At 42.2% G+C, this 13,730-nt stretch overlaps 3 protein-coding genes across 3 annotated transcripts; 2 read left to right on the forward strand and 1 right to left on the reverse strand.

The window, feature by feature from the left end:
• Window positions 1-1,747: 1,747 nt before the first annotated feature.
• MELLADRAFT_48009 (uncharacterized protein) lies at window positions 1,748-3,999 on the forward strand (the record flags this gene model as incomplete). The annotated part of the gene is made up of 11 exons (XM_007408877.1): window positions 1,748-2,063; window positions 2,147-2,199; window positions 2,287-2,367; window positions 2,428-2,468; window positions 2,554-2,623; window positions 2,724-2,763; window positions 2,835-2,886; window positions 2,993-3,075; window positions 3,142-3,353; window positions 3,419-3,534; window positions 3,613-3,999. 9 exons carry the CDS (start codon window positions 1,998-2,000, stop codon window positions 3,319-3,321), a joined length of 666 nt encoding a protein of 221 aa, XP_007408939.1.
• A 433-nt stretch (window positions 4,000-4,432) lies between these two features.
• MELLADRAFT_71631 (uncharacterized protein) lies at window positions 4,433-6,472 on the forward strand (the record flags this gene model as incomplete). The annotated part of the gene is made up of 2 exons (XM_007408878.1): window positions 4,433-5,461; window positions 5,553-6,472. 2 exons carry the CDS (start codon window positions 4,764-4,766, stop codon window positions 6,232-6,234), a joined length of 1,380 nt encoding a protein of 459 aa, XP_007408940.1.
• A 617-nt stretch (window positions 6,473-7,089) lies between these two features.
• Window positions 7,090-8,721, reverse strand: MELLADRAFT_77523 (uncharacterized protein; the record flags this gene model as incomplete). Its single annotated transcript, XM_007409056.1, has 5 exons — window positions 7,090-7,348; window positions 7,428-7,540; window positions 7,625-8,413; window positions 8,479-8,490; window positions 8,565-8,721. 3 exons carry the CDS (start codon window positions 8,283-8,285, stop codon window positions 7,262-7,264), a joined length of 861 nt encoding a protein of 286 aa, XP_007409118.1.
• Between the last annotated feature and the right edge of the window lie 5,009 nt (window positions 8,722-13,730).

The raw sequence follows: 13,730 nt of genomic DNA on the forward strand, positions 1-13,730 counted from the left end.
CCCTGAGAACTCTGGAACATGTTGCACAGGGGATGGAGAATTCAATGAACCTGAGGTACGTCTCTGCAGTGGAATAGATGGTGTTCCAAGAGATTGCATCTCAACAGAGGGTGATCTTGACATATTAGACTTTGCAAAACCAGTAGCACTGATAATATGAGGGTCACTATACTATACTGGTATGAGTATAGTTGGGTATAGTATAGTTTAAATTGTACTATACTATACTCAGTATATTATAGTTGAAACTATATGTTTCTCAACTATACTCGGTATAGTATCAATTGATCAACTATACATGGACAAGGGTTACACAAGTTTTCCATCAGCATGTTCAACTATACTGCACAGTATAGTATAGTAAAGATGAGTATAGTTGTACTATACTATACCATATAGTTCAAGTACAGTATAGTTGAACTATACTATACCAAGTATAGTCACAGTATAGTATAGTATAGTATAGTGGCAGCCTTGCTCATATTACAGAGTGATGGGGGTGAATTAGAAGCTCTGGCATATTGTTGACCAGAGGATGTAGAATCCCACAACATTGATGTATGTCTCTGCAGTGGAATAGATGGTGTCCCAGGTGATTGGATTTCAACTGAGGGTGACCTCTTCTGTCTTTTAACCAAACTTGGTGAATCATCCCTTTGAATAGAGCACCCAGCTGATTTCCTCTCCAGGGAGCTTTGTCTGAGCAAAGATGCGCCCCTTGAAGCAGTGGAAGAGGTGTCACTTCTCCCCAAGCTTGTGAGGCGCCTATTGATTGCATCAGGGCTTGTTGATTGCCTGCTCTTTTTCCAATAGAGCCTCACATGTAGCCAGTTTTTTCTGGTGGGTAGGAGTTGTCATGTGGTTTGTGAAATCTGCCATTGTTCTGTTGCAACAAAGAGAGCAGCTTTATTAGTGGGTTGCACTATTGGCACCCAAGTAGGAGTGAATGACTAAGATGTTGGGGTCAGCAACTCATCTACAAGGTTCTGCACATGCAAAATTCAGCACTGAACTCACATTGGGGAAGCTCCTCAACCATTTCTTGTGATTCATTTTCTCTGAAGAAGAAATAACAGAAACACTTTGAATAGCTGCTTTGATCTATATCAGCTGTTCTCAAGATGAGTTATCAAATCTTCAAGTTACAGAACACCATTTTTTTCAAATGTTGTATGTATAGCAATGAAAGATGGGAGGATGAAGACATTGAGGATTTTTAAGTGATTATTGAGAGGCCATGTGAAGAGAAATTCAGTGGGAATTTATCTGGTCACTCTCCAAACATCCCTTTTGCGCTGAAATGGCCACAGCTCTTGTTCCACCAACCACTGCAATTGCGGTGTAAAATGTGTCAAAGTCCCCATACAACACCACAAAACAAGTAATGGTTGCACATTTCGGTGCAATAGCGGGGACAAGCGTTGCAGGCAATTGCTCAGTTTTGATGCAAAACTGACCTCAACAATACCGTGTCAGAGACGCAGCTCAATCGGTCTCTGACAGCCGGTTGGTCTCTATGACCAGGCGAGATGAGGTTCGAAACAGTGCGAGAATGCCACGTGGTGGCCCTCAATTCAGAACGGGTTCAGTCACCGTTGAATGTCCCGGTCGCCAGACGAGGCCGAGGACGTTTACCCCGTGGTGTACCGTTGGAGTAAATGCAATCACGGTACTCGTGTGGGGTCCGGGGATGTGTGAGATGTTGTGACCCGCAATAATGAATTTGAAAGTTGACTTGTATGCAATTGAACGGTGAACCGTTTCTAAAAACGAATTCGATTCCACATCCAACACACCTTCACAACCAGTCAAAGTGTTATTCACCGCGTTTCACAAATCCCCAAGAAATTATCTGATTTCAACTGTGGTCATCATCCTACACTTCAATCTTATCAACAAACCCAGTCTGCTTTCTGGAATTCATATCAGTCATTCCTTGGATCCTAAGTCTTTCTTTCAATACCAAGGAAAACCTTTCCAAGTGAAATTACTCCCCTATGGCTAAAATGTTACAGTTCTGCTCGAATCCAACGAGCAGCAATAGATTTGGCGGTAAAAGACCGGTTAGTTACTCGTATACGCGATCTTCAAATTAAAAACCATTCAAACTGACTTGAACGATCTTATCATTCGCGTTTGGTCTTAGATCAATCGGAAAATAGTGGTACTTGGAGATGGGGCTTGTGGAAAAACATCACTGTGCGATGATAATCTCACTTGCGCCTTAGCAATTCACAGTAAACTGATTTTCAGTTTTTCGGAACTATTCAAACGCGCCAATTCCAGCTTGCATGTATTCGCTCGAGGTCACTTTCCACAGGTTTATGAACCTACCGTTTTTGAAAACCATATGCAAGAGGTCATTGTGTACGTTTGCCTACCTAATATCATTTATTTGTTATTCTCAATCTTTTGTCATCATTTCAGTGACGATCACACCATCGAGCTTGCCCTCTGGGATACCGCTGGTATGCATTTTCATCTATTCCTGATCTTCATCAATGGGTCTAAGTTCAATGGGAAACTGAAATGTTGATTATTTTTTACTCATAGGGCAGGAAGAGTTTGATCGACTCAGGTCCTTGTCTTATGCAGATACACATGTGATTATGCTCTGCTTTTCGTTAGTCTTCTTCTCTACTTCAAGTTCAACTCATCCAGAAAACCAGAAAACGCGTAAATTTCAGCAATAACATAGACTATGCGGTTTCTCTTTTCTCCAGGGTTGATCAGCCGACTTCACTCGAGAATACAGAATCGAAGGTCATTCAGTCATATCCTTGGTTCAACATATTGATCATTTACTCAAGCCGTTTTTTGAATTCATTCAACAGTGGCTAGATGAAATTGTTGAACATTGTCCGGGTGTCAAGATATGTCTTGTGGGTGCGTATGCTTAATATTCCCTCATCCATAGCTTCATGTTTTTCATCATGGTCCTCCTTGGAACTCAATGTCTGACTCCTATCTTTTTGGTTTCGTTCATCTCTAGCACTCAAATGCGACCTTCGAGATGACCCTCGTACTCAGAATAATCTGGCCAATTATGGTCTACGACCTGTTGATTATGAACAAGTTCAGTTCACTTTCTATTCCCTTTGCTCATCATCTTGATCAATAATTCACGCGTATCTTTCAAAGGGTTTGGCTGCAGCTCGACGGTTGCGCGCCTCTCGTTATTTGGAATGTTCGGCGAAGCACAATCGAGGTGTTCAAGAAGCGTTTCAAGAGGTAGCGCGAGTGTCAATCAAGTCTAAATCCATGGGGCTAACTCGAAACAGTCTAAGAGATCGTCATTCAGTTTCATGTGTGATATCGTGACATTATCTTTTGCTCTGTGCCCACATTAGTTTGTACGGTGATACTTCTCCCATCTTTTCCCCAAATCTTGCTGACGCGTCTCGGTATTTCCATGTAGAATATTGAGCTTCCCGATTGATTCAAACCCTTTTCGAAAACTTACTCTCGTCTTCACTTTTTCTTCTTCTTGGCAGTCCATGGGTTCCATCCGTCTCATCAACACAGTGGGCCAAGGTAAAAAGTCTTATCACATGAGGTAGACTAAAAAGCTGAACAGAGGCTGATTGGATCTTTGGATCAATTCTATTCTAGTCGAATAGATGACCAGCATACCGATTCAGAGTCATATCCCTAAGCCTTTGAATTCCTCAATGTCAACCAGTTTGAAAATCCATAATCAGCATTTGTTTACCTTTCTTTCACTAATTTGTTTCCAAGTCTTTTCCCATATCAGACATATCCCTTAGTAAACCTAATTGATTTGTTGTAATTTGGTATCTCTTCAATCGGAAATTTTCTTTTGTGTGTGTGTGTGAGCGTATGGTTCTGTAAGATTGTTGCATTTTAATCATTCCTTCATTCTTATTTTTTTTGGTTTAATGATTTTCTATCAATCTTTTAATATCATTCTTAGTTTTGATTTTTTTTCTTGAGATGTAACAAATATTCTTGAATTTGAAAATAGGGAGTATTGAAGGTGACGAGTGGATTTGAGATTGATTGCTGCTTAGAAGAGGTAGGTTGCAGACTTGATACGAAAATGTTGGTGCAATCATATTTTTGGGTCCATCTGCAGAGTGGTACAGTTTAGAGGTGATAGCACTACGGAAAGCAAGGTAGTCTGCGCCTCCACCATGTAGTTCTATATTTTTGAATGAGATTGGCAGTGAGCTTTGTTTACCCCAATCAGGCTTTATGTTTTGGTGCTGACAGGCTTGATTTCATTCCCTCGTGCGACCAAGTCTTGCGGAAATATTTTATGTTCTAGTAGTACCAGAGATTACTGCCCATTGGCACAGGTTAGCACATGTTATATATGGACTTGTATCAGAAGGTGGACTTGTATCAGAAGGTGGACTTGTATCAGAAGGTGGACTTGAGTAGGACTGTTTGTAACTCATTACCAAAAACACTAGATTGCATATGCCTTCTTCAGCAAAGGCAGGCAAGTCTCCAACGAAAAGTCGATTGCAGACAAAGTTTTAGGTTAATGCATGAATGACCTTTTGGAAAGGTTTTCGCTATGAGTTGTCTGATCGAAGTCGGTCTCTATATAACCAATGAAGATTTACCCGCAGACTACACCACTAAATCTCATAACTCTTTCAATACGAAGTTTTCCATCTCAATCGATTCGTCAAACTTAACACACATGAGACTCCAATCCAGTGCTTCTTTCAACATATAAAGTAATCCGGATACCCAGAACGACGATTCGAGCATCTTACTCGAAACCGTAGCGCATGAAGTTATTAAAATCCTCTCGCCTTTGCTCAGGGTCGATGTTAATGTGTAAACTCTTGACCGCGCTCTCTACTGGCCTCGTAACATCTTCTTTGGCACGATGCACGATCGATCTACCGACCGGTCTTCTATACTCGTTCCCAATTCAGGCCGCTCTTCTGATCTATAAACTACCAGTCGTTGTCACCGACCAAGCTACGACGAATACGGTATGTTTACCAACATCGACGGATGATCAATTTGAGATCGATGACACTCAAGAAGACATTCTCAAAAAGGTTTTTGGAACCGATTCGAATGCCTCAGATAACAAACATATGCTTCAGTCTATATCCCCAAGTCAAGCTTTCTCAGCTTGGCAACCAACAGAGGATGAATCTTTACAAGTCTCTTCTGAGATTATGTCAGATGAGATAATTGATCCTGATCCTGTGATTGATCGAGAAGTTAACACTCGACAATCTAACATTCCGATCAAGTCAAAATCACGAAATCAATCAAAAGCTCATATCTCAACTACGTTGAAAAAGCTTCCTTGGCTCAAAGATTATATCTTTCCTTACCGGTTGATCGCGAGGTGTTTGCGTTTAGTCGGTGAAATGGTTAAATTCGTATTCATGACCGGTTGGAGACTGGCGAGTGGATGCGGAATGATTCTAGTGCAAATCCTGCAATTCTTGTGGGAGGATATCATCTTGTAAGCTTCTCCTGGATATGTATTCATGAATCAAAAACTACGTGGAATATAAGACTGATCCAGATACTCTCTTTGATTTGTCAAAACAAAGCCCGCTGTTGTTGCCGTTTCGCCTGCTATTCTACATTTTCATAAGGCTCCCCACCATCATTGCGACTCGTATCTACCTAGCTCTCAAGCCACTATTGGTCTTTCTGGCATCCGGCGTGACCCTAGGTGTCCTCATGGGGCTTCTTGGAGCGATGACACATGGAATCTTAGGGGATTGGATCCTATCACATCACAAATCTCGCACTGTTACAATCCCCGGTTTGGTGTCACATTCAGATCTTCGTCAACCACAGGCACCCTCCCGGTTTGAACGTGATCTCATTACAGATGATAAGGATATCCATCCACCGGAAGCTAAGAAGTCTTACAGTGGCCTATGGGAAGGAAATGTGTCACTTGAAGACAATCGAGGTACCACTACTGCTACTAAGCTCGGTATGGGTGTGACTAGACATCGCGTGCCTACCAGTGGTTCTAGACAAGACGATTCATCAAATCCTCGTAAAGGCGATGGAACTTATTCCAAAGCAAGTAGTCTTGAACAACCTATCGTTCGAACAAGAGACAGATCACTTTCTGGTTCTTCTAATACTTCTAAAACTTCATCAATCATGAAAGGTAGTCGCAAAAAGGGTTCAAGTTATCATCCACCATCAGAATCTTCAGTTAGTGGAACTAGTAGTAAAGGAAAGAAAAAGAAAGTCACATTTAAAAATGATTAAAACGTTTTTTTGTTGTAGTTTTTGTAGTTTTTTTTTTGTCAAAGAGAAATAAATTGAACTGATTATTGATAGGCTCATTTTTTTTTATTTTTTGTTGTTCCTTATCATATAATTATCTTAATCTATTTATCTGTCTGTCTTAATGTATGATGTGAATCTGTAGTATGGTGCTGTGAATTATGTGAATGTCGCTGAAATGTTAAGACCCAAATCAAGGCTTAAAATCAGCTCTGTCACTAACGTCGTGCTTCACAGATTTCAAATACTGTGATCAAGTCAGTTTTATCATCACTTCAAGGTCAAGCTCTGCTACGTTGTGAAAAAGTCTTGATACAGGGGGGAATCCTCATTTATCTTGTCTCCATACATATTTTGCTGGAATAAAGCCTCTGCCCTTGTAAGCCTATAGCCGGGGTTCTTTAGGATGAAATGGTAGCTTGCACAAAGGCTTTGTTGAATACCTGTGGTCAATTGCTCAAAAAGCAAGGCCCGCTTATAAACACAGAATGATTGGAATCCATAGGCATTCAAACCAATCGAGAAAGGGTCTTCTGTCATGTATATAGGCGTCGTACAACCCCATTCTCAATCTGAATCCCTCTTTAAGCCTTTCACTTGGTGATCATTTGCTCAAGAGATGTGCTTGAAGCAAAGTTAAGAGAAAACATCTCATAGAGCGCGACCGAAATTAGGATGGCGTGACTGAAGCCTCCCACACCACGATATACTTTGTCAATGTTTAGATCTCAAGAAAAACTAAATTTATTAAATGGACCACCTGATCGAAGCTTCATCAGATATAACGTTGAAAAGAATAACAATTGAAGGAAGATGACAATGAAAAGGAAACCTTTAACAATGATTGTGTTAGGCAGAGTGCCGTGTTTCATATGACCAAGAGACTACAAGAATTTTTTTAGATAAAAACAAGGCTATTCATGCGTTGACATGATGGTGGCGAGATAACCGAGCGCCCCAGTAAACGACTGATTGGAGGATTGGAAATCTGGCAGCCTCCAAAAAGATATCAGAAACTATCGCTTTCACAGCGCCTGAGAGCGTGTTCCTCCGTTATTGGTGACGGTGTAGGCGAAAAGACCACGACGCACGAAACCTAAGACATAGCCGCGGCCATCATGGGGTGAGGTTTCGCAAAAGAAAACATAACGCATGTATGCAAAAAAATCACTCACTACGCCTAAAGAGATACCCAATCCGCAATTCCAGATGACGTTGTGCCATACGATCATGATCACTTGCAAATCCAAGAGTCGAGTACGACGAGGAACATCTAGGGCATTAGTGACTAAACAGAGTGTTGGGTATGGAGTCCGATCATATCAGATTATAATGCATTTGCGGGGCTGGTGTGAAAGTGAATAGGACTTGCGCGTAATAATGGTAAGGGCAAGAAACGCAGATGTAGTCACGATGATCAAGATTGCTTGACATAGAGCGTTGAAAGCATAACGACGTAGGCAATCATGTTTCTGTTTCAGCATCATCTCATCAACCTTTTCCCAATCTTCTCGGCGATCTTCAAACAGACTGGATTGCCATAACGAGTCAGTCACTTCGGCGTTCCACACCGACTTTTGCTGATAGACTTCTGTTCTATCGGCTGATTCTTCGTATGTGGGTGTCGGCACGCGAAGTTTTTGGTTAGCTGCACATGACGACAGGCATCGACGAGTGGCGCATTCCCGAAGCGTTTTGACTTGTGTCCAAAGTGTGTTCATGATCCGCCAGCTTGCTGAAGAAAAGACGCATAACAAGATTATTTGACAGATTGTCAACCCAAAACAGATGTATCGTGAATTAAGCAAGATGTCCTCGCCGAGGGCTTGAAGAGTGCCTAGTCGCCGAAGCATATCTGATTGAAGACGATTGGTAAGATCGGTAACTTCGGAAGAATTTTCTGATTCTCTCTGTAATGATGTTAGCATTTCATGCGTTTGAACACACAGCGCCCAGACACGACGGATCTCATGTACATTCTTGGCGTTGATTATCGTGAAAGGTAAAATGTAGAGAAGCGGGATGATGTACATCGCGATATTGCTGATATTGAAAAGTTTGGGTCCCAAAAATCTGCGATAGTTATAATTTGTAGAACTGGGTTGCCGCTGGGGATCCAATCGGAAAGCTGTGGGGGGCGCCGCATATGAGAAGCACCAGACTTTTCTCGAGCGATAGAGATGATGATCAGATTGTGATGAAGACTATCAAGAACAAAAAACTTACCTCTTGACCAACCTTGCAGAGTGAAAGATGCATAATCAGTGATTGAGTACACTTCAACATTGTCCACAGCCAGATTCGAGACTTACCAAAAGCGAGCAAAAGGGGACTGGTCAAATTGTGCAGAACAAGGGTTTGCGACTTGGGAAAAGATGAAAATTCTGCCTGTAGGCATACGAGGGCTGCGAGATTCACTGGAAAAGGCAAAGTGCCATGTGAAGGTTGGAATCGTTAAATCATGTCCACTTGAAAATTGACTCGGGATGCTGACATGCGGTGAAGATGCATCCCCAGATCGGGATGACCAAATGCCCGTTTAAATACATGTATCCGCCGCGGTCTATCCTGACGAGCCATCGAGCATCTCTATCACAGAGCCGTTTAAGACCGCTTATCACATATAAGAGCCCAATGAGAGGGCACAACACTGTCGATGCCTTGAGGGCTGAGCGCTGGAGGTAAGATGGGTGTGGATACATCTGCTTGCGTGCCAGGTCGTATAAAATCTCCCATGCTGGAGATGGGGTCGTTGACTGGAGACTCATCGGACCAGCCTTTCACCTTGATATACAAAAGCTCGTTGGTCGCAGTAAGATGCGAAAGGGATGATCATACAATCAGTGTTAAAGGATGGTGCACACTTTGCAAGACTGACTGGCAAACGCTTCAACTTATCATTAGCAGGCAGCGATGTCGCAACTGTGAGCTATTCCAAAAGTGCCCGTTGTTTGTAAAACTCTCACTCAAGATGACGTCTGCTAAACACTACAATCACGAATAGAAGCTTCCCTTTAGAAAGCTTCCCGAATTTCATTTATGGTTCTCAAACCTGTGCAAGAACTGTGCAAGACCGACGTGCAAGATCCGTGCAAGATTTCTTGCACCAATCTTGCGCATTAAATTTTTTGACGACCCCAGCTATTTTGTTCCAACTGGTACGAAAACCGTGCGAGACCGACGTGCAAGTTCCGTGCAAGTTCCGTGCAAGTTCTATTCATGTCTTGCACAGAAGTTGCTCGAAACTTGCACAAATTTTTGCATAGGTTTGAGAACCATACCCGAGTGGATGTTCATATTTCTTTGTACGTATTTGACAAGGAACGATCCTGTATAATGTGCAATGACAGTAGTTTGGCAAATAATTGTCACAAAGTTTTTGTCGACCAGGCGCTCAAGCCTCGTGGTTCAGCGTATTCAATTATGTAAAAGTGGTGCCAAAGCCAAACCAGATTCAGAATAAGACGTAGGAAGGGTGTGTGAAAAACTGTAAGAGGATTTTCAAAAATCTGCTAAAGCCTAAAACTTCTTGGCCAAAGTATAATGAATAGGACGAGAAGTTCGTCAGTTCGTACTCCGAGGCTTCAGCTTCCACAATGGTTGAGGGAAGGAAGCTTCTGCCGGAGACGAACGGAAAGACTACAAGTAATACAGCTGTACAAAACACGTGATCTGCTGTGGCGCAGTCGTGTACTCTCAACACAAAGAAGATAGACAATTGGAGGGGCTATGCAACTTTCCCGCCGCTAGCTAATTTGTTAGCGGCTCCGTCAAGGGCAAGGCTCAACATTCAACTTCTTGTCTGACACTCTTTCGCCCGAAATATGCATAATGTGAATGTGCCATCCAGCATTCACAGCTCAGGATGAGCCCCGACCCCCGAATGCCGGGGACTGGGCTGCCCGGCCCACCGACTTTTTTTCAAAAGTCAGAACGAGGACCGACCCCGGTATTCCTCGAGCTTTTTCTGGCTCATAGGTCAAGCCCGGCTCCCGTACCCTGACCCCCGACGAACTACCAAATCCCCGGGAAATTACGGGGATCCCCGAGTCCCCGGCTATTTCCGGCAGAAACCGCTGAGCACAACCTCTCCCAAGCGTGTATTTATCCGCTTTTTACAGCTTGATTTTTCCTCGGGTTCCCCGAGGAGAGTCACTTTCTTTTGACTCTCAGAACGACTCCCGGGCCCGATAATCCCCGCGGTTCTGCGACCCTTCGAAGGCCAGAACGACCCCCCGACCCGACGGGCTGTCCCGCGGGTATCCCCGATTTGGCGGGTCTCGGGGCTCATCCTGATTCACAGCTGCCCGCCCTTGCCCGCCCGCCTGAAGTTCACAGAAGTTATACGCGTGATCTGCAACAGATATTGGAAATCTTTGTACTTACTCCCACACAGAGAAGAGATGAAGAGACTTTGAAATTTTGTAAGTATATGTTCAATGCGTTAAAATTTGAATTTCCAAGCGACATGACAAATTATCAAACTTAAACTTAACCCGTCCCTCTCCGCGCAAAAGCACGTCTCTCGGACCTTTTGCGCGGAGAGGGACGGGATGTACATCGCGTGATTGGCATCCGTAGCACTCCGATGTACACCAGGGGGTAAAAATTATCGCACCGGAAGTTCGGAACCGAAACCTAATTGTTCCAGAAACGTCTTATTTTCAATTCACTTGAGACGTTTCTGAACGGTTTTCAGAAGGGGAACCACGTACATATAATTACGGTACTCAAAGCTACATATGTACACGTATATAGTTCGTACATAGTTGTCATACATACTTTTTTCGATTTTTTTTTGGCAGGGAAAAAAAAAGTATATTTGGGCCTCAAAGTATATAGCTTTGAGGACCCCTACATACTTTTCTCCTCTTCATCTCATGCCTCGTGTTGGCGAGCGGCAAAAAATCACCCTTGGGATTGCTCAAGCAAGTACCCATACCCTCTCTGCTCTGTTTGCTACCGCTCAAGCTCCCTCTTATGTTCACTTATATGCCTCCTTTCACTTCGATTTGATCAACATCGCCGCTCTGATGCTTTTGGACGACTCCGAAGAGGTCTTCATCATGGCTTCGCTCGCCCTTGTTTGCACATTCAACAACTTCATCACAGCCGGCTCCAACCTTGAAGCCTCTATCATGTCTCAGCAAGCAATCCATCAACATACCTTCAAGATTGCTTTAGCTATCCGTCAAGCTTTTGATGAACTTACTCACCTGCGTTACATCAGACCAAGGATTCATGATCGACTTACAGCGTTCCAAGTATTAAAGTTTCAAAACGTTTTTAATGGGAGTGATAGAAATTTTCTCCGACATGTAAGTACTGGTCAAAGTTCCTTTCATCATTTCTCATACTGACTTTTGTTTCTGAATGTCTTCATGTGATTCCATCAGGCACGGATGTCACGACAAAACTTCGAGCGCTTGGCGGATCTGATCCGATATGATCTAGTTTTCGTCAATAACTCATCTTTGCCTCAAACTCCAGTTGATTGGCAATTACTCATCACTTTATGCCGGCTCGGGTCAAGTGGGAATGGGGGTAGTGCCTATATGATAGGGTGCCACTTTGGATTTAGTGGTTGGTACAATGTTTGCCCAGTTCAGCTCCTGAATTTGACACTTACATTTGGTTTTTTTAGAAGGTTCGGTTCATAATTTTACGCATCGTTGTTTTGAGGCTATTTTGAAACTTGAAAAAGATTATGTTAACTGGCCCAATCAAGAGCAACGAAATGAAATCAAGAGTCAGATTGGTAGAAAATCATTCTTTCAAGATTGTGTAGGATTCATAGATGGCACCCTCATTCCACTTGCATTTGCACCGAGCAAGGATCCGGAAGACTTCTGGACTCGTAAGCATACATATGCTCTCAACACCATGTTGGTTTCGGATCACCGAGGTCGAATCATTTATTATTTGCATGGATGGTGTGGTAGTTCACACGACCAACGTGTCTACGCTTCCTCTCAAGTAAGTCTTTTCCCTTTGTTCAAGGCTTACTTAAACTCATATGTCCTTTTTGTGTATGTAGCTTGCACAACGTCCGGAGAATTTTTTTAGTGATAACGAATACATTTTGGCGGACTCGGGCTATACATGCTCCCAGCACCTCATTCCAACCTTCAAAAGTCCGCGATTACAGACCTTAGATGTGGTGAGGAGAGAATTCAACCGTGCTCTCAGTGAACAGAGGGTTGTAAGTGAGCACAGTAACGGTCAACTCAAATTGCGTTTTCAATCGTTGCAAAGTTTGCGAATAACGATCAAGGATGTCTCTTTGGCCAAACACGCTGTAAGATGGATCAAGGTTTGTTGCATATTGCACAACTTTACTATTCATTTCCGGGACCAATGGATGCAAGAGAATCATCAAGACAAAGCTGTTTTACCTCTCGAAAATGAACCGCTAGATCTTCAACCCAACGAAGAACGAAACGCTTCATATCGCAGGCGAAACGAACTACTGCAGCAGTTTAGAAATTATCGAGCACGTCAAAACACTTAGCTCACTTTGAATGGTGATATACTTAAAATTTGTTGTAACCAGATCATATTTAAAGAAATGAAATGCTATCAAATATGCCATCTCATCTATTTGTCCCATTTGTGACTTCAATGAGGACTCGAATGAGAAGACTTTGTTCTCTTTCAGGTTTTTGAAATTCAAGAGTTCAAAAACATCGAAAGAATTGGAAAGTCTTCGTTTTACCCAGTTCAAACCAAAGAAGTTGAAAATTTCAACTTCTCGTGGTGGAAAAGAAGCTCACAATTAATAAAAGAGTTTTATATCTTCGAGAGATCAAACTTGAGCAACCCTTTCATAACCAAGTTTTTTAATTTTATTTCAAAAACTAACAACGAGAAATTTATAAAACAAATTTTTTTTTCTTCATAACAAGAATTTTTTTTATTTAAAAGTGTAAGGAGAATTTTTCGGAACGACAATTTTTTTTGATAACAAAGTTGTTAAAGGTTTTGTTTAGATTTTTTTCCTTTTTTAATTTTTTTTAAAAAGATAACGAGAACACACATTTGGAATATTCAATTGGATTGAATAGGATTTTGAAGAACATGAAACAAATAACCATAACCTGTCTCGATATCCTTCACTTTAAACTATCAAGTATTTCCTGAGCCATCTCCCGAGCAGTTTCAAGGGACATATTGGCAAGACAGAATTTGGAAATCATCTCGGCTTTTTCTCTAGCCAATTGAAGTTTGGACAATCCTGATCCTTCGATACTCTCATTTAAAGCCCTTCGCTCCTGAGCTAATTCGCGTTCTAGTTTGAGCATTTCGAGTTCTTCAGTTTTCGCTTTTTTGGCTTTTCTTTTTTCGATAGCCTCTGGAGTTAGATCCTCAGGGTCCAGACTACGTTTTTCATAAGGGTTTGGATTTCCCAATCGGGCTTCTAACATGTTCATTACAGCATTTGAGTTTGATGAGGCTTGTTGAAATGCCAGGCGATTGCT

The sequence above is a fragment of the Melampsora larici-populina genome, assembly GCF_000204055.1.
Source record: "Melampsora larici-populina 98AG31 unplaced genomic scaffold MELLAscaffold_14, whole genome shotgun sequence".
Lineage (NCBI taxonomy): Eukaryota > Fungi > Basidiomycota > Pucciniomycetes > Pucciniales > Melampsoraceae > Melampsora > Melampsora laricis-populina.